The sequence below is a fragment of the Camelus bactrianus genome, chromosome 7 (genome assembly GCF_048773025.1).
Source record: "Camelus bactrianus isolate YW-2024 breed Bactrian camel chromosome 7, ASM4877302v1, whole genome shotgun sequence".
NCBI lineage: Eukaryota > Metazoa > Chordata > Mammalia > Artiodactyla > Camelidae > Camelus > Camelus bactrianus.
The window spans coordinates 17,579,411-17,606,186 of record NC_133545.1 but is presented as its reverse complement, the minus strand read 5'-3'; the positions used below and the strand labels follow the sequence as shown (position 1 = coordinate 17,606,186).

General features: G+C 38.7%; 1 protein-coding gene across 5 annotated transcripts in view; it reads left to right on the top strand.

The window, feature by feature from the left end:
• EXOC4 (exocyst complex component 4) overlaps positions 1–26,776 on the top strand; it is a 698,015-nt gene that overhangs the window by 3,949 nt on the left and 667,290 nt on the right. For all 5 annotated transcript variants that reach the window (XM_010947518.3, XM_074367038.1, XM_074367039.1 and 2 more), the window contains exon 2: positions 17,430–17,619. In XM_010947518.3, coding sequence (XP_010945820.1) covers positions 17,430–17,619 — 190 coding nt within the window. The remainder of the gene's footprint in view (positions 1–17,429; positions 17,620–26,776) is intronic.

Below are 26,776 nucleotides of genomic sequence, written 5' to 3'. Positions count from 1 at the left end.
ATTTTATTTTTGTGAGGTCTTGTCAGATTTTTAATTGGGAAATGTGTCTACCACTTACTGTTAGGTGATTTACTTCTCAATTAAACGTTGACTGTCTGCTCTTTGTAAGCTGGCCTTTAATAGCCGGTTTAATTGGGAAGACAAACTTCGGCTGTGACTTGAGGAGACCTTATTGAAACCTCAGAGCAGAGCTTTTGTAGACAGACTCTGCTTACAGATGTCAAGGAGGTTGGAAGGCAGTTAAAGGCTCACATTTTCATCAACTTTCATGTTGTCACAGAAGTTGGAATTTCAAAAACTTAGAAAATCCTTTTTTGAAGACACCTGTTAAATTCCTTTCCTCCTCAGAGAGCATTTTGGTCAGCCCTGTATTTAATTCAAAGTCAACTGCTGAAGGAGGCCACATTTTGATCAGAGCTTTGAACAGACAGCTTTGAGGTCCATGACACAGATTGTGGCAGGAAAGGAGTGTGGTTGCTGTTTGGAGCAGCGTCCTGGATATTGTTGTTGGGGGGTTAGTGTTGTTTTTCCAGCACCAACTCCTCTCTTTATTTGAGCCTGTCTCATACTTTTTAGGGTTTCCAGCTCTCTTTGTATCCTGGGGAGTCTTGACACTAGTGATGCAGTACTGTTTGAAAACCACTGCTGGAATATCTGGAGACTAAACATGTATAAACTTTCTGGAAGTCCTGGGGCACCTGACAGCATATATGGATGTGAGGGGCAAAATCCCATTTTTTTTCTGGCTAAACATGCAGAATTAATATCTTGGGAACCCATGTTTTACTTTCTAACCTTGTGTAATTTTTAACGTTGAAATTTCTTGCAGGCTTTGAGGCGTAGAATTTTAATGTTGAGTGATATGGTCAGTTTTTTCCAAGCCATTTCTTATAGATAAATGTGGTCACAGTCTTCAGTGGGAGGTCTCATATAGTTAGTAGAAACTTACTGTATTATCCATGTAAAATAACCTTGGACTCATTGCTTAAAGCCCTGGTGTCTTAATTTGTCACTTGTAAAATGGAATAATAATGCAATGTGCTGTGGGGTTTGGAAAGATTAAATAGGAGAATGTAAAAGTACCTAGCACAGTTTAGCACAGAGAAGACACTCAGATGTTCATTTTCTCCTTTCCAGGAGTACCAGCTCCTCTGGTTAGAAACTTGATTTGAATATGTTTGCTAGATAGCAAACAGAATATAATTTTTTCATCAGAAGTATCCTTGGTAGGTTGACTAGAATGTTTCCAGTTTTCAGAATGTTCTCTTTATAACCAGGAAACCTTGTTTAACTGAAGTAAGATGGTAATTATTTGATAATTTGAGGGTCAGCTAAAGAAACTAGATTTAGCTATATGTATGCTTCTGTGTGTATATATACATATAAAATATGAACAGACATAAAATGTAAAATGTTTGTTGAAGACAGAAAGACTATAAACAAGCAAATCAAAAGGCATGTAATTTCTTCCCCTAGATAACCCTTATTGCCATTAAAAAATTATATATATGATTTTCTTAAATTATATACATAATTTTCTAAAGTTAGTTACATATTTAGAAAATTCAAATGTTTTAAAAGATACACAAAAAAAGTAGGCTTTTCTCCCTGTTCATCTCCCTTCTGAAACATACCCCTGTTAAGTGTCCTGTGGTTCCTTGAGAAAAATATATTTAAGTGTGTGTGAATGTGTGATCTTTAAACAAAAGAATATATATTTATGTGTATAGTAGTTATATTAATATATAATATTATTTATGTATTTATATGTACTTAAGAAATAGTCATAAAATTATATATTATATATTGTTTAAACAAATCGAGGGGGAGGGTAGTAGCTCAGTGATAGGGAGTATACGCTTAACACGCACGAGGTCCTGGGTTCAATCCCCAGTATCTCCACTAAAACAAACAAACAAAAAACAAAAGGGATCATACTGTGTACACTTTTGAACCTTTGTTCAATTCTTTTTCTTTATCTTGGAGACCTTTTCTAGCAGTGCATTGATCTTTCTCATTTTTTTAGTGGCTATGTAGCATTCTGTCACATGGATACACCAAAATATTTAATTGGTGGCCCCTAGTCCTCCCTTTTTAACACGTACTTCTGTTTTTTTTTTTTTTTCCCTTCTGTTAAACATAAGTTCCAGTGAGCATTCATGTACATTGGGCAGTATATCCATGGTATAAATTCATGGCAATGGAAATGGAATGGCTGCTTTAGAATATATGTGTGTTTTGTATTTTGACGGATAGAGCCAAGATGTCCTCCAGAAAGACAGTAATTTACACTTCCACAAGTGGTATATTGTAGTTTTCCATGCTCTTGCCAGAAACTGCGTATTTGAGGACTGTCCCTATTTACTCTTCTCTACTGCATGATTGAGAGGGGAGTGTTTGCCCTGCTGTCATCTAGACAATGCTGTTGGATGTTTGTGGATATGTGTTTTGAAGATATTTTTCCCTTGTCTGTGGTTTGGCTTCTTATTCTCTAGGCAGAGAATTTGTCTTTCCCAGAGCAGAAATTTTTAATAAAATCCAGCTTATCACTTGTTTCTTTCATGGGTCATGTCTTTGGTGTAGCTAAAAAGTTACTGACCATTGCCAAGGTCATCTAAATTTTCTCCTATGCTGACTTCTAGGAGTTTGATATTTAGGTCTCATAATCATTTTGAGTTAATTTTTGTGAAGGCTATAACACCTCTGTCTAGATTCTTTTTTATTTTTTTTCCCTGTGAATATCTAGTTTTTCTCACACCATTTGTTGAAAAGATTATCTTTTCTCTGTTGTTGAATGCATGTGGGATCTTCAACCACATTTCATGCTTTTTGTTGTCTTTCTATGCACAGTTGTCATTGCAGCTTTTCCCATTTTCTTTTATGAAAATTATATTGCACAAACTTGTTTAAAAAAATCATCAAAGAAACATTGTCCAAAAATCCCATTTTTCAAAATACTATTTTTGTTTTCATGTGGATCTTATCCAGGTACAAGCAGAGGCTTAATAGTTGTAATTATAATACAGTTCACATTTTTAGCACAACAAAATAGTATAAATATTATATGTTTTTGGTTATGTAAATTTTTTTTAAGTGGGGGAATTAAAAAATATAGAAAATTACAGGGAAGGAAATAGAAATAACTGATTCTCTTCACCCAGAATTAACTATTGTTAATATCTTTGCTTCCAGTTTTTGAAAAATCACTGCATTGTTATAAAAATAGTATACCTTCATTATAAAGATTTCAAACAAGGGAAATTAGAAAAATGTGAAGATGAAAGTAAAAAATATTCTGAACTGTATCCTCCGTAAGTTACTATCATTGATATTAGGTGAACCTAATTTCAGATCTCTCTCTCTCTCTGAAATGTTGGATAAATAGACAGAAATATCTTTTTAAATGAATATGGGATCTTACTCTATATGCTAAACTTATATGACTTTATTGTCTCCATTTTTGAGGTCTACATACATATAGAAAGTACACACATATTAGTATGAGGCTAAATAAATGTTTGCCTGTGTAACCACTACCCATGTCAAGATAGAGGAGACTTCCAGCATCCCTGTCAATTTTTTTTCCAGTTAATTTTTTTTTGTAAGGATATTCTGTTGTTGCAACACCATTTTTTAAAAGACCTCTTTCACTGAATTTCTTAGGCACCTTTGTCAAAATTCAGTTGGCCAGCATGGGACTATATCCTGACTCTCTAGTCTGTTCCATTCGTTTGTCTTAATGACAATACCACACAGTCTTGATTACTTTTTTTTTTTTTTAATAAGTGTTGGAGATTGATAGTGTAAGCTTTCCAATGGTATTCTACTTTTTCGAAGTTATTTTGGCTATTCTAGGTCCTTTGCTTTCCATGTCAGTTTTAGAATTAACTAATCAATTTATAAAGTAAAACCTGCTGGGATTTTGGTTGGGACTGCGTTGAGTGTACTGATTAATATGGGAGATTTGACATCTTAACAATATGAGCCTTCTGATCCATGGACAAGGTATCTCTCCATTTAATTCCTCTCAGCACTTTTTTTTTTGAGTAGATTTCAGTGTCAAGTCTTACATATTGTTAGATGTACCTCTAAGTATTTTAAGACACTTGAAATTCTCCCACAGCTCACTGATTGCTGATGTTCTATTTTTCTTTTTTGGGGGGGGAGTGTCTTTTCTTTCTTAGTGTTCCCTTTTGTATAGTTTCTAATGATGTGTAGTCAAGCTCACTAATCTTTTCTGCAGTTCCTAATCTGCTGTTAATTCCGTGTAATGTAATTTTTATTAGATTGTGGTTTTGCTCTCTAAGAAGTTTTGTTACCGGGGAAAGGAAAATAAGAATTACATCGGTCCTTAGTCACCCGAAAAAAAAAGTTTTTGACGAGAGACGGAAAGCATGATATAAGCAAGATTTTTATTAGTGAAGTAAAAAAAGAAATAGTAAAAGATAGTCCACTTCCGAGAACTGGGAGCGGGCCAATCCAAGAGAGGAAAAATGGCGCGGTTCCTTTGTTTTTCCTGTTTTTAGATCCTGGTTTCCTGATTGATTGATTGATTGACTGATTGATTGACAACTCAGGTTCCCTGCGCTCTGGCACGCCCATCCCCTTTTGGGCGGGTTCATTGGGTCAGGTTATACCAGCGCCCCATCCCACGCGCACCGGCAGTGCTTTGATTTTAACTGGCTTCTTTTACTGGCTCTCATTTAGAGAAAGTTAAAATTTCTGGAGTCCTTTTTCATGAATGCAGACACACTGCCGTTTTCTGGGTTGTTCCTTTCCCCTTCCTCTCTCCCTTCCCAGTGCTTATTTCTATCTAAGCTACCTAACAGTTTGGCTCTTTAAAAAATATCTTTAATGTCTCTGTCTACTTGTTCAGTCTTTCCCATAGCTTCTTGAACATATGGAATATAGGTATTATAACTGTTTTAATGTTCTTGTTTACGAATTTTATCACTTGTCATTTTTGGGTTAGTTTGAGTTGATTGATGCCGCTCCTGCTTCCTTTGTACTTTTTGGATGCTGAATTTTGTGAATTTTATCTTCTTGGGTACTGATAGTGGATATTTTTGTTTTCCTCTAAGTATTTTTGAGCTTTGTTCTGGGATGTGGTTAAGCACTTGGAAACAGCGTGGCTGTTCAGGTCCTGTTTTAAATTTTGCTAATTGGGAGCGGGAGCAACATTCAGTCGAGGGCCATTTTGCCTCAGTGCTACGGCAGAGTCCTTCTGAGTACCCCGCACAGCGTTCTGCGAAGGATGAGACTTTTCATCCTGGCTGTTTTCAATTTCAGGTAATTGTTCTCGCTAATCCTTTCAGGTGGTTCTTTTCGTGGCCTTCAGTAGTTTTCTACCACGCATGCTCGGGTGAAGACTTAAAGCAGCTCCTCTGCGGCTCTCCAGAGTGTTCTGTGAAGCTCTCCTCTCCAGGGCTCTGGAAACTTCTGACAGCTTTAATGTCCAAGGTTTTGAAACCTGTTTTGTTAGTTGTTTCGGGTGGGAGGGTAAATCATTTCTTGTTATTTTATCCAATCCATGAGTAATAGTCTATCAATGCTTCATATTAAAAAAAATCTTTAAAGATTAATTTTCATGGGTCAGATTGTGGGTTGCATATGCTTCAGAGAGGAAGGAAAAGGTAATGAGATATACTAAATAAAGCGGTGGCAGGAAAGCAAACTAGGTATCTCAGCCCTGAACTTCTTTCTGATTTTGCACAGTATTTAGTTTATTTCACATAGTACTTTTTGAGGAACTTTTCCTTTAGAACTCTTAGAAATGCCTTAGAACTAGTATGCATTTGTTTATATATTTATTTATTTTAAAAAATATAGTTCTTTTTGGTTTTGTTCATTCAATACTTGTGATGGTATTGTTTATTGTTCGCCTGAGGTCTAGCGTGGCTGGTAAATGGGTTTTCTCTGGGTGGTGGTCTTTCTGTTGGTCGTAACTTCGTCTTGTTTTTTTGTTTTTTGCATTTGGATGCTTGTGCCCTGTGTTGCGTTTTCCGGTTTGCAGGGGTGGGCTCTGCTCCCCACTGTCTCATACTCAGCTGTCTCGTGTATTTTTGTGAACTCCTTTCAAGCTATGAAATGAGTTACAACCTTGGTCCTTATAGTAGCCAGTCCTTTGTGTTTTTTTCACCTTGAAAAACATAGAAACTCAGCATTTAACAGGAATTTACGAGGGAAAATTCTCATGTATCAATTGACACAGTAAGAAAAAGTATTTCAAGATCCTTAGAACCTTCTTAAAAATTTTTTTATTGTTTTAAAAGTTAATAAAGCCCTTGCAAAAAAACCCAGAGGCACATAATTCAGAAGGTGTTTTTCCATTGGAAACTTGGTACCTATCATTGTGCTGAATATTATGGGAGACATTATTTTTTATTCAAAATAATCATTTGAGAATGTGTTAGAAGTGCAGACTCTCAAGCACCACCTGAGCTGAACCTGCTGTTCAACAGTGATTAACAATGATTCTCAGGTGAATGGAATGAGTGTTAAAGTCTGAGTAGCCCTTAGGACCTAATTTCGTCATGAAAATAGGTATAAGAAACCAGTTAGCATTGTTAACATTCTTTTAAAGCTGAGATAATGATATGGCTATTTAAAAAAAAAATTGTTCTTAAGCGATACATGCTGAAATATATACCAATAAAAATGATATTGTCTAGGATTTGCTTCAGAATAACTGGGAAGAAAGTTGGAGTCAGGGATGGTATAGATGAAACCAGATGGGAATATGTTGGTAATTGTTGAAGCTGAGTTTGTTCCAGAGTCTCTTAATTTTTGTCCGTGTTTGAAAATTTCCATAAGAACATATGTTTTGTATGTACGTTTATATGCTGGGGAGAGGGAAGGTGGTGGGAGTTACAAGGTTCTGTAGATAAATTGCAGAAATGCTACATAATCATGTCCCCTCCACCCAGACACACCTGTACATGAGCATACTAAAGTCTCCTGAAAATGAATGTAGTTAGGAAACCTACTTCAATTTGTGTAACCCAGAATTTCCAGAATGACCCATTACAACATACCATCTAATAATATCTTGTAAAACCCTGTTTCTAGACTCACAAACTGAACAAACTTAGGGTTACCAGGGCATAAAGAGGGTGGGAAGGGATAAATTGGGAGTTTGAAATTTGCATCTCTTGGGGAGTGATGGAAATGTTAGCTAACTTGATTGTGGTGGTGGTCTCATAGGCATATAAATCTATCAGAATTCATAAAATTGTACATCTGATATATGTGTAGTATACAGGAATTATACCACACTAAAGGTGACTTATTTTTTTTAAAAAAGTGTTTCTGAAGAACTCCCTAGAAACTTCTCATTAGGAAATAGCATACACGTTAAAAAATTATCAAATACTATAATGTGTTGTAGTAACAAAATTACTGTACTGGAGGTGAAAAATGAGGTGACTAAAGACAGTGCTTTAACGATATGGGGCTTGAAATGGAAAGAGGTAAAGTTTGGTTCAGTCAGGGTGCGGGAGATTTTATGTGGACTTCGTCATCCCTGGGCTGTTTTATGCTTTAGTAGGGGTGGTTTCACTTAATTTTGGTAACGGCCTTCTCTGTTGGCTACAAGATTGATAGCTTTCGGTCTCTGAAAGTGGTTTGTATAACTGAGTTAATTGAAATACTGAAAAACTGCATGTGTTGGGTGTAGTAATTGGGCTTAAGTGCTGTCTGAGGTAAGTCACCAGTGAATTTTCACTTGACTTGAAAGCAGAAATTGTTTCCTGTCACTTGGTATTAAATGAATCTCTGTAGTGAATCAAAGGATGTTGTTTTTATGCATCAGAAAACTTTTTCAGAGGGGCTTGTCATTTGAATTGCTATCAGTTGGGACAGGATTATCTTGTATTTTGTGGGATCTAATAAGACATAATTAAGAAACAAGCAATTGCAGTGTATAATTCAATATAATAAAATCCGATTTAAAAGTGTAATGTAGATTTGGTTATGCTTTGAGTGAAGCCATATCTTATGTGATTATATAGTGATACACGTCTCATACATTTAATGTCTGATTTTTTTCAAACAACCAAGAATTACAATGAGGGTCTCTTATTTTTATATTTCATTGGAAGTGTTTGTAGACTATTCATCTTACATAAAGTGCTCTGCTTTGTATGATAGGCTTTGAAGACCGTTTCTCAACTTGACTGGTTAGGGTTTATAGTCTTAGTAACCGCTTTTCCTCCTTTTCAGTTTGTACTTTCACTCTACTCATGCTTAGAACTGTCTTTAGTGCCCCTGCTGACAAAATAGGTGTTTGTTCCTGTCAGGCATTTTTGTAGGTTGGCTGTTACATATTTGAAAGGAAAAGAAAATCTTGACTCACCCTTTGAAATAAGGGCTGAGTGGATCTAACAGTGTAACCTAGTATCTTAGTTAAAAGCGGTCTGGGAAAGAAAATAGAATTCACTTTTTCAAGAATCATGTCAGCTCTAGACTTTTTTTTTTCTCCCTGTGTTGTGATCAAAACCAGAAAGGAATGTTAGGTTCTAGAAAGATCAATAAGCTACTTGTTCATCTTCTTCCTACTTGGAGTGAGGTTCTGAAACTAGTTAACCCTTGAATGTTTGTTGAGAGTTTAATAATAGTTCTGGCTGTATGATCATGTGTTACGATATTTTGTCAGTATTCTGGTGCTCGTTCTGTTATGCAGTTAAAACAATTCATTAGAATTGTCCTAACAGGCGAGAAGGCCACGCTCACTGTGGGGTCAGCTGCTTGCATAAAACGTGCAGGGGCTCAGCGACATCTAGTTTGTCTGCTCAGAGGCCCATTTTTGAGGAGTTCCCAGAATGGGGATCACTGAGATTTGATTCTCATTGTAGATTTTGCTCTGTAGAGCTGTAGCTTCCTGATAAGTGATTTCTGGATATGTGGAGCCTTACTTGTAATTAGTTTTTCTGAGTTGCTTGAAGGGATTTCTATTAATTGTTTCGTTAATCTATATTATTCCTGGAGGGGAGGTCATAGGATGCCAACAAGGAATGCCCTTAGTCGACAATTAAGCATATTAACTGTTTTCAGAAAGCGTGACTTAATGCTAATTATTCTGCAGGTGTCACCAAAATTCAGGTGTATTATGTTAAATATTTCTTATAGCAGGTTAATTAGTTTAGTTATCTGAGACTTGATCAGGCAATTAACTCTTCTTGGGGAAGAGTATGTTGCTATTGTTAAATGGGGTGACTGATGACACTTGCCTTGAGATTTTACCCAGGAAAAATAATGCTCCCTGGGTCTTACAGGGTGGTGTGTTATTCTGCTCAGGCTTCTGTAACAGAAAGCATGGACTGGGTAAACAGCATATTTTCTCACAGCCCTAAAAAGCTTCCAGAGTGAGTCTGGCAGTCTTGAGGCTCAGGTAAGAGCCATGGTCAGGCCGATTTTTCACAACTGGTTGTCAGCCTTACTCGTGCTTTTCTGTCTTACAGTGTGTGACAGTCCTCTGTTAGCCCTCTAACACCAAGCGCTTGTACTGTGGATGCTCTTCAAAGAACTGCTGGTCGGCTGGAACTATCAAAAGGCTTGTTGAGAGGAGGAAGTTAATGAAACATGATCTGATCCATTTAGTTGTTTAAATTCCACACATTTGTAGGTTAAAGTGGATCATTGGAAAGCTTAATTCAGTCTTTCAAAGTCTTTCGGTCTGAGTTGTGTTGTAATGTTACATTCTTGAAGGAACGTATAAAAAATGGCCACGTAAAATTACTTTGTTTTTATTTTATTTTTTGATGGAGGTACTGGGCATTGAACCTAGGACCTCACACATGCAAGCACATACTCTACCACTGAGCTATATCCATCCCTGCCCCATCCCCATTACTTTGTTTTTAGAAAGCTGTTGAGGACATTGTTCACTATATTGTATAATATCTTCCTTATTGTTTTAAGTGAACCTTTTTTAGAATTTAGTACTAGTTTAAAGTTCACTTCCTTAGGAGAATTGGAATCTTTCTGATAATGAGAATTATATAACTGGCTGTCATTCTGTTTTTGCATTGGCTAGTAGGAACCTCAAAGTGGGATTGGGGGCTCATTTCAAATACACTGTTTATCCATATGACCTGTGTACCTTGTGTTTTACACTTGTATGGCTTTGTTGTCCTGCATCTCTTTGACTAGTTCCCCTTTCTCATATGTATTATGCACCTTCTTGTACAAACCATTTCAAATTATTTTGGAAAGAGATAGGAAAGAATGAGAGGGTAAATAGTTACTCATTCACCATTTAAATGCTGGTTGAAAGCTCTTATGCTGTGCCTGGGTGCTAACTCCCAAGTGACTTCAAAGAACACTTTGAGTAAAAATCTGCAAATTGGTATCTGATCTGGCTCCTAGCTTACTCCTGGACCTCATCTGCTGTCCCTGTCACCCTCGCACTTCTCTGAAGCACATGGACTTCCTGGCCATTCTCAGTTCCTTGAACAGGCCAAACATGTCCTTCTTCAGGGCTGGTGCATCTTCTGTTGTCTCTGGAGTCAGTTTCCTCAGATAGTGCCATCCCTCTCTCCCCCAGCTTTCTAGAAAGCTCCGTTCAACTGCCATCCTGATCTGAGAGGCCATTCCTGGCCTCCTTGTGTAAAAGAGTCCCCCTCCTCCTACCCCGCCTTCGTTTCTTCCTATCACTGCTCTCGCCCCTCCCCACCCCCGCCTCCACCTCCACATGTTAGATTGTTTGATGCTGGCTTCCCCAACCCAACCTGGGTGTAAGCTTCATTAGGGAGGGATTGGTTTTATTCACAGCTGTATCTCCAGCCACTTAGAACAGTGCCTGCTGAGTCATAGGTGTGTCATAATTATTTGTTCAATGACTGAAAGAACTAAATAGGGTCAATGTAACTATTGTGGGTCCTTGCCTAGAGATTTTTGAACAGACATTTCTTTGTGTGAGATAATCCAGCTGCAGTTGTCTCCAGGTAGGGAACTCCATGACCTCTCCAGATCCTGCATCTTGCTACTGCTCATTATTTAGCTTGTCCTAAGCACTTAATGTACTAGGACCATAAAAACATAGAAAAAAGGTCCAATCTCAGTTCATAAATATACATCCTCAGGAATTTTCGAATGGGGGAGGCTTTAGGGGATTTAGGCTAACAATGTTGTGATTCATAGATGATTTATTTTTCTTGCTAATAATTGGTCACCCCGCACATTGAGGGCACTTTATATTTTACAAAGCACATTCACACACTTCTCCAGTCCTCATGATAACCTGGTGAGGCAGGTATGCTTATTATTTTGTCTGTTTGACAAGGAAAGAAACAGACCCAGAGATGTTAAGTGACTTGCCGAAGGTCAGAGAGCTTGAAAATTTCAGACACCTCAGGTTTGACATGATTTGGTGAGAGGAGTAAGACACTTCTGGTGCATCCCTAATGGTAGTATTCTAGACTTGTGCTTTTTCTTCTTGCATCCGCTTGTTCTTTGACTGAAGGTTATTGTTCCTCTTGAGTGATGGGTTACCTTTGGGTGACTATTTTCATAGGTGTCCTTTTTGTTTTATTTTATGTTCCTTTTGTCTTTTGAAGAGTAATATCGACTTTTGTGTACTTTATCCTGTCTGGACTCCATTACTCTTAAGTCCAAAGTGAAAGCAAAATTGCTCTGTGGAAGGAGCCAGTGATGGTGACTAGTTATTTTCCTTTCAAAACACTTGACCAGCTGCACTGAAATACACAAGCGGGTATCAAAAAAGGAAACTGACAAATTCAGTGTTAGATCTGCAGTTATGTACCCTGGGTTTTTATGCTTATTTATAGGGCTGGCTTGGAGCTGATGGCTGTGAATTCATGAGAACCATTTAGCATACATGTTCCCACTAGGTACTGTTAACAATAGCTTAACACGTGTACCATGGTCCTTTTAGCCCATTAGATAAATAAGTTCCTTCTTGGGATTAATTAGTCATGGTTAGAGATGTGATTCATCATGCAAAATGCCAGAGCTGTCTTAGTGAAAAGTCCTCAGTGATCCAGAAATGTCTCTGTTTCCAGCCTAACTGCGATCTATGCTTTGATGTTCCTCCATGAACTTGGCAATAAAGCATAATGGTTTTGAGATAGGAATGGAAAAATCTCTAAAGTATGATTCAGTAACTCGAAGGCATGTTTGGGTGGAAACTTCAGATAGTTTCTTCTTTGCTCCATGTCTTTTAGCTCATGCTTTTTAGACCTTCTTGTCCAGATTAGACTATTGCTGTTGTGAAGCACAGGGAACTATTGCCGATACCTTGTAATGGCCTAAAATGAAAAAGAACATGAAGAAGAATATGTATGTGTATAGCTGGATCACTATGCTGTACACCAGAAATTAACACAGCATTGTAAATCAGCTATACTTCAATTAAAAAAAAAGAATAATGTAAGAAAAAAAGCTTGTTACTACTAAAAAAAAAAAAATGCTGCCAAGTGCTCTGTTTACATCTTCAGTTCAACTCGACTCTCTTTATGTTGATCTATAGCTTGACTTGGGTGCAGTCCTGCAGCTCAGGAGTGGAAAGCAGGAAAAACAGATTTTCATAACATGTGTAAGTGGGAAGGGCGTGGGCTTTGGAGTCAAGTATACTTAGCTTTAATTCCAATACTGAAGTTGTTAGCTGTATACATGTGTGCAAGTTGCTTTACCTCTCTGTTCCTCTGATTTCTTATTTGTAAAAAGTGCAGTGATGCTGCCTTACCAGACCAGTTTTAGTATTGCTTTAGACTGTGTGCAAAATAACCACTGCGTTGTCTGGTGTATAAAGTAGACACTCAGTAATTTATATCATGTGCCTCACTTGCAGCGTCCCTTCCCAAGGTGTTGAGCACAGGGATGCGTGTATGTTTGTGCATTTGGTTTTAAAATTTCTCAAGTATAGGATGAGAGCTTCTCAGGAATTACTGTCAGCGGGATCTTGGATAATTTTTGGACTCAATATTTACAAAAATACTATGTCATTTAAGGCTACGTTATTAGAAATATAGTGCCCATATTATGGGATATAAAACCTTTTCCTGCGTGGACTGGTCACACCATATGTTGTGTCGGTTCTGAGTACCACGTCTTGAAAGGCAGGATAGGGAACCTTTTAAGAGCCAAAGTATCCAGATTGGAGGCCTGGCTCTAGTACTTAAAAGTTCTCGAACACACAGCTCAGTCTCTTCATGTGTAAAAAGGGCGAACAGTGGACCTAGTTCACAAGGTTGTTGCAGGAACAAATGAATTATTATGTGTAAACCACTTAGACTAGTGCAGGTATGTAGTAAGTCATACATGGGTGTTACCGTTTTCAAGGGGACTGGAAGAAATGATGGGCTGCATGGAAACCATGTTGTGGAAGAAACAACTGAAGAAATTGGAGGTGTTGAACCTGAGAAGAAAGAAGTATTGAGAGTCCTTTACCATTTAAAGTGAAACTTTATGGAAGAGGGAATAGACTCACTGAAAAAGGTGGAACTAGGATCCGTGGGTAGACATTACAAAGAGGCTGATTTTATTTTATTTAAATGAAAGGCTTTGTAACAAGTTGAGCTGTTCAGAATTGCAGTGAAAGGCTCTGTGAGCTCGTGAGCTTTCCCTGGAACAGAGGCTTAGAAGGCTGAAGAGAGGTTCCTGACCTGGCTGGTGGGGTAAGCTGGATGACACAATTTCTCCCCTACCCTGTTATTAGTTCAGGTCAAGTGTCCGGCTACAAGTGGGATAGTCCTGCACTGAAATCTGCTGGGTTTTTATAGCACATGGGGGAACTTTCTCCCTAGAATTAATCTGCTCTTACTGCCTATCATTCTTTCATTTTGCAAATATTTATCGTGGTCTCACTTTGCAGAAAAGGAAACAGGTTGGAAATGAATCTTTGTTTATTGTCTACTCTTGCTTGACACCGTGCAGTCCCTGGAGGAACCCAATGAATTCGGTTCCCTGGGAGGGTTGTGTTTTGAAGTTCCTGTGAGCAGAACACTGGTGCCTGTTTTAGACAGTCTTTGTCGAGAATGTGTGTTTGACATGTTTGGATGTTTGGAAGATAGAGATAATACCTCCCTCCAGAGCAAAAGGCAGGCATATTTACCGTCCAGTATAAGAGATTCAGTTTTCTAAGCTCAGATTTCATCTGCAGGCATTCACTTGGGCCCATCTGCCTGATGCCCATGGGACTTGGAGGCAAGGAGAACTGTTACAAATAGGCTGATGCTCCTGCTGCTTGCTGTGCTATGAATAATTAAATCCTTAGCTTCCGACCCAGGTTTTGTGACTTCTACAAACATCCATGACACTGTGGCAGGCTAACTTGTTAGCTTGTAAGTAGGATAAAATCTCAGAGTCTTCACAGTTCTTGACGTTAAGGAGAGGAGTAAGGTGAAAGAGAGGTCGAAACCCAGGCCCAGGGCCAAATGATCTAGTGTTTGGGGTTGATGGAATCTGAACCTTTTGTCTCCAAAGGGTGTCATTTCCATGACATTTGGGAAAACTGCCACTGCCTGGACCGCTGTAACTACTGCTGTTGTAACAGTGACAGCCAGCCACCATCGCCAGTGCTATTGATAGGCTGGGCTTTGTCTGATCTCATTTAATTCTCAGCTACAACCCTGTAAGGAAGGTATACTTACTACCCGCATTGTATAGGTGAGCAAAATGAGATACCCTGACCAAGGTCATATGGGCAGTAAATGGGGGAGCCAAGGTTCTAGTCTAGGCATTTCGGTTCAAGAGCCCATGACTCTATCAGTTAGGAGTGTAATCTTTTTTTTTTTAATTTTAAAAATTATTTTTTTTTAATGAAGGTACTGGGGATTGAACCCAGGACCTCGTGCATGCTAAGCACACATTCTGCCACTGAGCCATTACCCACCCGTTGGGAGCATAATCTAAAAACAGACGGTACTACCCCTTACCCTCATTGTGAGGTGGGGCAAATTAATGTACCCTCTTCAAATCTTAGCTGCTTCATCTGTAAAAAGCAGAGGAAGGATGCTAACAGGACCTGCTCCAGTGGGCTGTTCTGAGGACTAACCATCTATAAAATGTGCAGCCTCTCTAGATGTTAGTGGCTATTATTATCACTGCTTTTCTTTTCTCTAATTACAAAACCCCCAAACCTTTTAACAGTTTTGTTCTCTCAGAGTTCTCTAATGTAAGTATTTTTGACTAAAGGCAAAATGTCACTCAGCCCAGTTTACATCAGGAGGGTGAATTTCATATGTGGGGCAAACATGGCTCAGGCGATTTCCTTATATAAATATTGTCTCTGAAAATGAAAATAGGAGCTGAAACCCACCCCTTATAGCCCCGATTTACTATGTCATCTTCATTTTAGTAACCCTTTCTGTTTTCTGAATAATTCCTAATGCGGTAGTAATATGTTACAGTGACAGGTGATGCCCAAGAAGGTGTCCTGTCTTTCAGCCTGACATTTTCCTTAATGGTAGTTGTGGTAGTTGATATAAACAGTGTGACTGTTGGGCATGTTTCTTTCCACAAATGGCGGTGGAGAGGAAATTATGCAAAGCATCATAAAGATGGCAGACTGATCCACTGTAGCTTTGAAAAGTCTGTGGCTGTTTGCTGTGACAAGGGGGAAATAGAGTTAAGTATCTAGGAATTCTTCCCTTTGGGACTGTTGATAAATTGAAGTTATTTGATAATTTGAAGTTATTTTCTAATTGTGCTTTACTTAAGATCAATAGCCTGGAAGGTTTCAGATGAAAAGAGCAAAGTTTTGTGTTGTAGAAACAACAGGAAGGCATGCTTAGCCACCTAGGACCCAAATATTGCAAGTAATATTGGTAGGTCCATCCTTGAAACCAGACTCCCCCTAAGTTTGCTACTCTGATTACCTGTATTACTCAAATGCTTGTGTGGTATTTTCTACCTGAAATTAAGCTTGGTGATGGCCTGGTATAGGCTCACCAGTTGACAGAGGTGGGCACGGGACCTGGCATGGTAAAGGCCTTCCTTCAAGTCTTGGGGTTCCCACTGCATTGCCTTTCTGAGTGTACCCTGCAGTCCTTCATTGAATTTCTGTCCCCACCCTCCCCACCTCCATTTCATGCTGGACCCCATCTCTTGACTACCCTAACACATTTAGAGAATTCTTTCTAGAGGTTAGATTGCAGTCAGAGACTGGCCTGCTGAATCCCCCTCTAAATTGAAAATGAAGTTTTATGTATTATGTGACTCACAAATTAAGATCTTTTACTCTAAATGACAGTTTGGAGAAGACTGTTCTACAGTATTTTGCCAGCAAAAATCTAAAAGTGGATATGTGATTGATTCACTGACAGACCATCTCTGAAAGCAGTTCTAATGATGGACTTATAATTGATTACATCCATCACTGAGAGCCTAAACTACCCCCTCCCTAAATTAAAAAAGATAAATGAAACAAAGTACGCTGAATGTATAAGCTGACAAATCCGAGGGAATTTAATGAAACTCTAAATTACCGCAGCCAACAGATAAGAGAAAAAGGTTTCTTTGTTACTGATTATAACGCTAAATTAAAAAAAAATTATCCAAGAAAGATAAAGGAGGAAACAAAGATCTGTGGCCCATGTATCAAACTAAGTTATTGAAAGATTTTTAATAAGTATCTATCTCATCCCCTGCTTATTGTTGATTAGTATCAGTCTTGTTAGTACTGTTGGAAGAATGGTAAATGCAGGGGCTGTCTTGTAGTATAGCTGATATTATTGCCGTTGTAATGGGTTTTAGAATTACTGTGACCTGATTTCCAGGCCGCTGGGGGCTCTGTACCAAATTCAGGTCATTTGAATGAACTGTTTGCAAAGTGGTTCCTCAGCATAGGAGCAGTTTTATAGTGTTTGGCTGTACATAAAAAGAAGACCAAGTGAAAGTGACTTAAGAAATGGGTATTTATTATCTTCCCAGAAGAAGTCTAGAGATAAGGCAGCTGACTGTTGGCTGCTTCCATGGCCCAATGACGTAATGGCGGTAGCTGGCATTTCTCTTGGCTTTCCCTTCCAGGGTTGTAAGATGGCTAACTTGTTTGAGTATCTTAGCTTCGTATAACCAGACCCAGTGTTGGGAAAATGGGCCTGCTTCCCCTGCAAGAAAACTCTTCCTAGAAGTCCTTAGGTCTCATTGGCCAGACCTCTCACTGGTAAGGAGACTGGAAATACTAGGATTCACTCAAACGAATTGAAACCTGCCCAGACTCTTGCCAAGTTCATGTTGCCTGGTACCTGACTATGCCAAGGGGAAAAGTGAAGGGACAGACTTCTTGGATCAACCACCAATAAATCCACTTAGATTGCTACTGGAATTGACTATATGGGTGGTTTTGTATTTTCTCTTAGTAACTTGTTTCATTTCCTGGTTAGATGCATGTGCTCTCATTGACTACCTCATCTTTCTTCTACTTTCTGGTTTTAAATTTGACTCAGCTTGATACATTCTGTCTTGACCAGGACCCTGTCTACCAGTGATGATGTTGAGGACAGAGAAAACGAGAAGGGGCGGCTGGAAGAAGCCTATGAGAAGTGTGACCGCGACCTGGATGAACTGATCGTGCAGCACTACACAGAATTGACCACAGCCATTCGCACGTACCAGAGCATCACTGAGCGCATCACTAACTCCCGAAACAAAATAAAGCAGGTGAGCCTCCGTGCCTCTGATGTCTGGTGATGGTCGCACCTTCAGTTAGTCCAGGGGTTGTAGCTTGGGGAGGTGCCTTGGCAGTGGTAATGGCCTTAACGATTGATTCAGACTGATGCTTTTCAAGAGTTCTGCAGGTGAAGAGGAAGACTGTGGGTATCTTGGCCTTGCTGTTTTTCTCCCCTATGTCTGATCTTTGGTTTCTGCCATTACTTTCCCCTGCAGTGTGATGGGACACAGAGGAGATGGCTTCACCTTGAGGTAAACCTGAAAGGGAAGCTGTTTTAAGACTCCAGGGCCTCTTACTGTTGGAGGCTCTCATTATAGTGTATTAGATGGATTTAAAGGGCCCACGTCACACATTTTGTATGTGTGTATATTGCTGTAGTAGTTGAAAATGTGTAAAAAAAAAAAAAAATGGTTTTGAGTATGTCATCCCCATTTGAAGTTGTGGTTTCTCTGCCATCCTGGTACATTCTTGGTAATTATAGTGAAGAAAATCTAATTTACAAGTTATTTAAACATATAGTGGAATATTTATAAATACTGAAATTCTTGAATATCATTCTTTAGTAGGGACAATCATGTATTAGTTTTTATTTTGTGACTGTCTTTCATATCTTGGAGCTGTTCCTTGTCTCTTTCACTCTTTTTCTTTCTCCCTTCCCTCTTCCTCCCCTCTCTTCCCTCTTGTTGGTCCCGTCCTTCTTTCCTTCCTTCCTTCTTCACCTCCTTCCTTCTGTGGTTGGTCTTTGAAAACCTGTTGGTTCCTGAGTGCCACATCTTTAGCTCCTAAAGGATAAAGTGGGTTCATGAGAGGTATTTTTATTTTTGGCCAAGGGATGCACTAATTGAATAAAGGTTATGTAATGTCACATCATAGTTACATGGTTCTTGGCTGTGTATTTCGAGGGTCACTCCTTTAACACCTGGTATTACTGCTGTCTGATAAATAACAATTGCTACCACTTACTGAGCACTGATTCCTTGCCAGGCATGATGATGTCTGTTCCTCAGTTGGCAAACTTAGGATCTGAACCCTGGTCTCTGCTCTGAGGTCCTTGCTGCTGGGTTTCAGACATCTGGAAAACAGTATTCCCCCACTTTGGTGTAAATGAGACATTCTGCAGAACCCCAACATACCACTCCCCTCTTGTTTGGGGCGAGAGCTGCAGAGCCCCATGCTTGGTCCCCTCCTTAGCACTCAGCAGCTGACCTTCAAGCACCTCTGTGGCCAGAGCACTGCATAGACTATTTGCAGCACTGCCCTGTGCTAGTCGATTGGTTAAGGCATTTTCTGGACGGTACCTGCCTGGTAATGGCTGTGCTTGTGGTATCCTCACGTTTTCTTCCCTGCCTTCTAACCCTTACATTACAATCTGGTAAGCAGATATGTAAGTTACTCTTGTAAGAAGGCTGTTACAAGATTCAGCCTTTAAGAGTATAGTTCCACAACTAGGAGACTCTTAACCTTTTTTAAAGCAATGTGCTGGCCTCTTTCTATTTTAAAGTTAACTGGGCGTTATCAAAGGCAGTACTATAATTCTTAGCCTTTACAAATGGTGAGTTCATCCTATGGATTTATCTGTGAAACTAGGTAAAGCTATAGATCAGCTGCTGTAGATTTCAAGTAAACTGTAGTCCATTTTGACCCAATATACTAAGCTTGAGAGGGGACAGAAAATGAACGTATACAGCTGCTGACCTTCTGGCTCTGCCTTGGGTAATCACAGTAAGGGTGAAGGACCTTTTGGTATTTGTGTTTTCCGATTAGTCTGCTTGACTGGAAAGACTTTGTCCTAATCTCAAGGGAAGCACTGCAGTGGTTTCTGCCTTCATTCCCTATCACTCTTGAGTCGATAGCATCTTTGCCCAAACAAAGAGTGTTTGCTGGCACTGAAAAAGAGAGTCTCATCTTGATGGTTTCACATTTGTTTTAGCAGCCACAGTCTTTTCACCCTCCTCATTTTTAAGGATGCCCGAGTTTTCAGCAAAAGGAAACAATGAAAAAGAAAGCTTTTTGTTTACTATATCAGACAGTTGTCAAGAAAGTAAATGTCACAAAACTGTTATGAATTAGCTTCAATATTGGCAAGAGAAAGAAAAGGGTAAATTTCTTTTCAGAAAAGCCTTTAATTGATAAAGGGGAGAAGAAAGATACTAGGGAAAAGTGAAGGTGAATTTTTCATTGTATAATTTGATAATTTTGTACTGTTAAAGTCCATTTCTGTTTTTTTTTCTTTTGAGTTATAGTGAAAGTCCATTTCTTATTGCCAAGGAACCACTGTTTCTTCACTGATCTTTCCATGTCATTTTTGGGTTTTAATTGCACTTTCGATTATATACAAAATATAAGTACGTATATTTCTAAATTAAAAATGGGGAGGAGTCAATAATCATTGGATGACATTATTTCAGAGCCAAGGAAGTTGTTGAGAATGTGTAGATCTGAGTTGAAATTTTCTTCCTGCTTTCTGTCAAAGAATGTAATGAGTCATTCAACAAATAGTTGTTGAGTGCCAGCTGTGTGCCTGGTGCTGTCCTAGGTGCTGAACTTTTAGATTTCCATATAATGGAAAATATCAGTCCTTGTCCTTGTGGAGCTTACATGCTAGTGGGAGGAGAGAGGAAAACAAGTGGAATTTAGCAACATTGATTTAGTCTCTGTGTAAGAAGTGTCTGTTTTGTGCTGAGCTTTGCTCTAGGTTTTGGGGTATAGAGGTGAATTAAACAGACAAAAATGCCTGTCCTTGTGGAGTTTATATTCTAGTCAAGGGAGACAGGCTATAAATTAATAGATAAGTAAAAGAGGGCATAACAGATGGTAAGAAATGCTGCACTGGGGAAAAAAAGGCAAGGAAAAAGAATAGGGAGTTTTGAATAGAGAGGTCAGGAAAGGCTTCACTGTGGTTACATTTGAGCCAACACCTGAAGGAGCTGAGGGAGAGTCTGGAAAAGCACCTCAGGAAGAAGGAATATCAGGTACAGAAAGATCCTGAAGCAAGAACAGGGTTGGAATTTGGGGGAAGCAGCAAGGAGGACAGGGGGCTGGAGCACAGAGGGAAGTGGGGAGAGTGGCCAGAGAGAGGAGTGCGGGGAAGAGGAGGTGTGGCAGAGGGAGAAGGTGATGTGGGGTCTTGATCCCTGTAAGGACTTTGATTTTGACTCTGGGTATGATGGGAAATGGTGGTGAGGTTTTGAGCCCAAGAATGACATGTGGTGTCTAACATTTTAAAAGGGCTATTCTAGCTGCTATAATGAGAATAGATTTTAGTGGGGGCCAGGGCAGACGAGAGATATTCATATTTGTGCTTTGTTACCTTTAAAAGCTTGAACACAAAACTATTCACATTTCCCATTTTGGTATGTGTATTTGGAATTTGTTTCATGGACGGGTTTATGTTATATTGGCAGAATCTACGTCCTTGAGAATAATATGAGCTGACAGATGAATCTGACTCTTCCCAGATGTTCCGAACTTCTTGACACCAGTCAAGTCCAATTGGCATTTTTTCTAGACTAAAAAAATATGTGCAAATAAAACACCATGTACAATTGATCAGGTCAGTTATGTGGATAACAAGCAAAATACTTGGGCTATCCTATTACTGTTGAATACAGATGAGATGTTACGTTAGAAAACTTCAGAATCCGTTGGTTCCGTCAGTGTGTCTCATAATAATGACTGGTATTGCAGCAGCACCACCAAAATAGGTGAATATGAGTGGATACAAGTTGGAGGCTTTGGCTGTACAGGTGATGCTTCTTGGTAGTATTTGATTTTGAGTGTTTCTTCCATCCTGTACTAGGTAGATGAGATGACATTAGATTTCTTTAAAGATACTAAGTATCCATCTAATGCTTATTATAGAAGCAGGTAGGCTGAAGGGAAAACATAGATGCTCGTCTCTGTTGTGATGTGTGCATAAACCCTTTACATTTTGCCCTGATTTTGGCACTTCTTTTGGTGCTAGATCAAGCTCTTAAGTCATTTTTCTTGCCTATAATTGGAAATAACTATATGTGATGATTGAAGAATTCATTAGGGCTTAATTCTTGAGTAATACAACATCCATTACTTAACATTTAACTCAGATAGTGTTGTGACTTTGTATATGAAAATATACCTTGAGCAGTAGAATTAGAATGAAGAATAACCTTAATATAAAAAAAAAAGTCAGAGTCGAACAACATGGTTTTGGTAAGAAGTTATTTAAGTCCGGATATAAGATAGAAAATCCTAGCTGCTTGTATAAGAAAGGGGAAAAAGCCCAGAAATGGACATGTGAAACTGAGAGCAATGATGAGACACTGTAGTTGAAAATCTGAACAGTAGTCTGGAGTGCCGTGATGCGGTCACAAGAACTATGAGGAAATCTTTTCATCAAGTTTAACTGTATCTGAATTTGTGTACTGTATCCAGACTCTGCAACTCAGAAGGAAAGCACTGCCTTTGGAAAGGGTTGAGTGGAACCTCTCAGGGAATTTAAGACCTTAGAATGGAAGCTAAAAAACTAAGGGGCAAAAAGCACAGGAAATAGAAGTTTGAGGGTAATTTAAAAATGATCCATAGCTTTAAAGGGCTTTTAAACCAAACATGGAGTAGTGTTTCTGAAGTTCATTCTCTCTAGGCACTTTCTATATATAAGCCTATGGGGAAAAAAAAAAAAGTGTGTTGGTCACGTGTTTAGGATACCCATGAAAAATGCTTATATGTAGATTTATTTTGACTACAAAAAAAGAGAAAATATGGTATTTTGTACTTTTAGAATTAATGTTGGTTGTTACATTAATTTTCATTTACCATCCCTTGCATATGGGGAACTGTACAGGCTATTTCTAGTGTACAGTTTTTGATGAGGTGCTTGCACATTGATAGTGCTTTATTACAGATAATACGCACACTCAAAGGCATTCTCCTCCTCCCCTTGTCTTATCCTTGATCAAGTTCAATGCTTTTCTGATTTTACAACTTTAGAGTTAAGGCCTCCACCACCTGCCCTGTGCCTCCATCAGCATCCTCCTCTGTCAAATGCTCCCACAGTGTTATTCAGAGGCCCCCCGTTCATTTCCCTCTCTTGATACTTCCCAAGGCAGAGTTGCTGAAGTCTGTTTCCCTGCTTTCTGCATCATCTCCCGTATCCATTCACGATGACCTCTTGGGCCCTGTGTGCCTTACTCTCTCTTTTTAAAGTCACCAATTAAAAAGTCTCTAATTAGACTAACTTGTTTATTGAAGTTCATTTTTATTGAAACTGATATTCTTTTTTTAAACAACTTTATTGTCATATAAATTCTGTACAGTAAACTACACATATTTCAGATGTACAATTTGATGAATTTTGATAGATGTATACACTCAGGAAACCACCACCACAATCAAGATAGCTAACATTTCCATCACTCCCCAAGAGGTGAAAATTCCAAACTCCCAATTTATCTTTTCCCACCTTCTTTACCTGCTGCTAACCATAAGTCTGTTCTCTATGTCTGTGAGTCTTGAAACGGAAATTTTTACTATTGCTGAACAGGTGATTAGGAGCAACTGAAGTTGCTAGAATTCTTAGGAAGCAAAGGAAACTTGGGTTTGAGGAAGGATTTCTTGGGTTTTGATGTCATGATTTGAAAAGCTTGACTCTTCATGAATTTATTTAAGGAAGAAACAGTAATGTAACTTTTCAATCTTAATTATGCTGATAAATTAAGTAGAATGTAATTAAGATGCTGTCACTGCATTTCTAAAAGAACAGGCATTTGAGAAGTAAAGGTTTAGGTGTAAGCTGGTACCCTTCTTACATATTCATTAATGGATATACTCCTGTTTCTCTCCAACCTGTTTTAAAAATCATATTTGTTGAGCTATAGCTTACATACAATAAAATGCATTATTTTTTAGAGTACAGTTCAATGCAGTGAGTTTTGGCAAATGTATGTATCCTTGAGTGTGTTACCATCACCCCAGAGAGTTCCCTTCTGCTTTGCAGGCAATACCCCCCACCCCATCCAGCTCCAAACAGCTGCTGATTTTAAGCCTGTCTATTACTCTACATTCTTTTTGCCTGTTCTAGAACTTCATACAATATATACTCTTTTATGTCTGACAACTTTTGCTCAGCACATGATTCTTCATGTTTCTTCTTTTACTGCTGGCTAGTGTCCCCCCCGACCCCAAGCTTTAAAAGAACATTTCTTCATAACTCTGACTTTCTAATCAAAAAGCCGAAGGCCCAGGGCAAATTAGTATTAAAAGTTCTTGTAGCTTCTTAGGTCTGTAGCTTTGGCTGAACTCAGTTGAGGGAATAATTTTGTTGTGTTTGTTTTCCACACATCCTGATGCCATCTTCCCGACCCCCAAATACACACAGAAATTCTATCTTCCTTTTCATTTTCCTTCCATGTAGTAAACAAAAAGGGGTGAGTGGATTACATTGTATATATCCTAGTGTGAAATGCCATAGTGGTCTTTTTCCAATTAGAAAGGAGTTTGCCAAGCTTTCCTGACACTCTAAGTTTATCTCCCACTCTCTTGATCAGGAGCCTAGTTGGGAGTTGTATGACATAAAATGTATTTTAAACTGTTTGCATAGTAACCATTAAACACACGGGATAAAGCTGAGAAGTAAAGAACCAAGGTGATAGGAGAAGAATATCAGAAATCAGATTCTGATAGATTTTAACCAAGATTTGAAATAGAATGGATTTAATAGCTAGAGTTGTTAACCCAGAGACCAGGAACTCCAAGAAGATCGAGGAATGACCTTGAGAAATGTGTTTAAAAAATCATATAAAACCACAAATGCTGATTAAAAACTAGCACTCTCCTGTCTCATTCTACCCAGTTCCAATTCCAACACCTCAAAGGCATGGACTTAAACTCTTTTAGTTGTTTTTTCAACCAGCTATTTGTATTTCTAAGTAATATGTTTATACTATTTTTCTTGATTTTTCTGTTTTAGACATTGTATATGAACTTCCAGTTATGCCCCCTGCCTCCTCTTTTCCCCACCCCACCTCATCATCTTCCTTCATCCTCTCTGTGTAGTTGTATCCTGGTTTCTGGTTAAATAGCCTGTGCTCATTTTACTATAACAACATAAATATGTGCATCTAAGCCATCCAACATACTCTTTCTGCTCGTACCATTTTGTTATTTGCCTTGGAGTTAATGACTGAAGAATGCCATTGCCTTTCTTCTGCATCAGTTTACCCCTTCCCTGGATCTTGTGTTTTTTCTCTTCTATTTTTCTCTTGTATTGATGGAGTACCTTCTTCAGTAGCTTGCTGAGATATGGTGCATATAAGGTTTATTTTTTTGAGAGTTCGCATGTCTGAAAATGTCTTTATTCTGTCCTCACACTTGATTGATAGTTTTCCTCAGAAAGAATTCTCTCTTAGGAATAATGTGTCTTCAAAATCAGTTGTCTTGTAGGTTTTAGTGTTGCTGTTGAGAAAATCTGATGTATTCTGATTCATAATCCTTGGTATGTATGGCCTGTGGCTGCGCACCCCCCCCCCCCCCACCCCGCTTTGAAAGCTTTTAAGATCGTCTCTACGTCCTTGTGTTCTTATGGTGTCAGGATCATGTGCCCTGGCTTGGGTCTTTTTTCACTTCATGATCTTGAACACTTGGTCTGCCTTTTGAATCTGAAAATTCATGTCTTTTACTCTGGGAAATTTTCTTTTCTTTTATTCTTTTTCTCCACTGTCTCATTTTTCCTCCCCTGGAATTCTTAGCAAGTGTTGGACCTCTTCAGTCAGTCCCCTCCTATGTCCTATTTTCCTTGTTTTTTGCTTTTTGGAGTTTTAAATTTCCTCAAAGATTTCTTCTAACTTTAGTATTGAATTTTTTTTTCTATCACATATTTAATTTCCAAGAACTGCTTTTCATTCTCTGATATTTTTATAGCATCTTACTCTTGTTTCATTGATGTAAGACCTTCTTCTTTTCCCTAAGGGATATTAGAGCTTTTAAAAATTTCTTTTTCCTGCTTAGTTTCTGTCCCCCCACACCCCTCAGCACTTTTTTGTTTGTGTTGATGTCTATCTTTCCTTAATACAGGCTTTCCTTGACTGTATGGTGATTCTTGGCTAACTCATTGGATGGAGGGAGGTGTCCTACAAAGCTGATGGGAAGCTCAGAGCAGGTAGTGGGGCTTGTCTAGTGGTGATGGGGCAGAGGGACCTGACAGTTGCCTTGGTGAAACCTCAAATAGCACTATCGATAGATCTTTCCACTTGGTTGTTCTTTTCCCAGGGAAAAGCCATAAGTTTCCTGTGTTGGGGCTCAAAGTCAAGCTGAGTATTATCAGAGCAAACCTTGGAAGGAGGTTGAGGATGCAGAGCAGGCTGACTTACCTTGACTTCAGCTTCCTGCTGTCCAGTGCCTCACACCCTCCTTTGGGATGTATCTGGCATTTCCTGGTCCAGATTCTAATTCAGTTTCTTCCAGTTATAAACCTCCTATTTTTGGCCAACGTTGAGGGGAGGGAGTTGCATGTTTGTGTGGTTGGATGAAGGCTCCAAAATAAACACTTAACATTTTAACCCTGTATTCTTGCCTTCAGCGTTCTTGGTGCCTCCCTTTCAGTGTTAGCAAATCCCACTCAATGTCATCTGTCTTCTTGCCAGCTTCCAAGATTTTCTTGCCGTCTTTGCTGTCCCCTCTTCTCTGTTCTCTCTTTTCTTGATGTTTTATGCTAAAAATAAATAATTTTGCCATCTCTTTGGTGGGACTGCAGAAGGAGTAGAGGTAACTAGAACCTTCTTCAACAGATTTTCCAAAGGGTCTGTGACCCCCCCAAAAAAAGCTAATAATCATTCTGCTATGCTTATCAAGAGAGATGACAAAGTCCCTTTGTTCAGTCCTCTTTTCATATTGAAGAGTTTGATAAAACTGTTTTAGGTATTGTCTTAAAGTTGTAGGATTAGATTAGATGCTTTCCCGAGATGTCTTCTAATTTTAGCATTCTATCTTCATATTTTCCATGTTTGTTGGAAAAACGTTGAAATTTAGTTTTATAATCACCAAAAATATAGCATCGTGCACCACCACACCAAATACTGTAGAAGAAGACAGATTTTCAATTCTTAAAAACAATGGTAGACTTTCTAGGGTGATGGAAATGTCCTATATATTGAGGAAGGTTTGGGTTACACA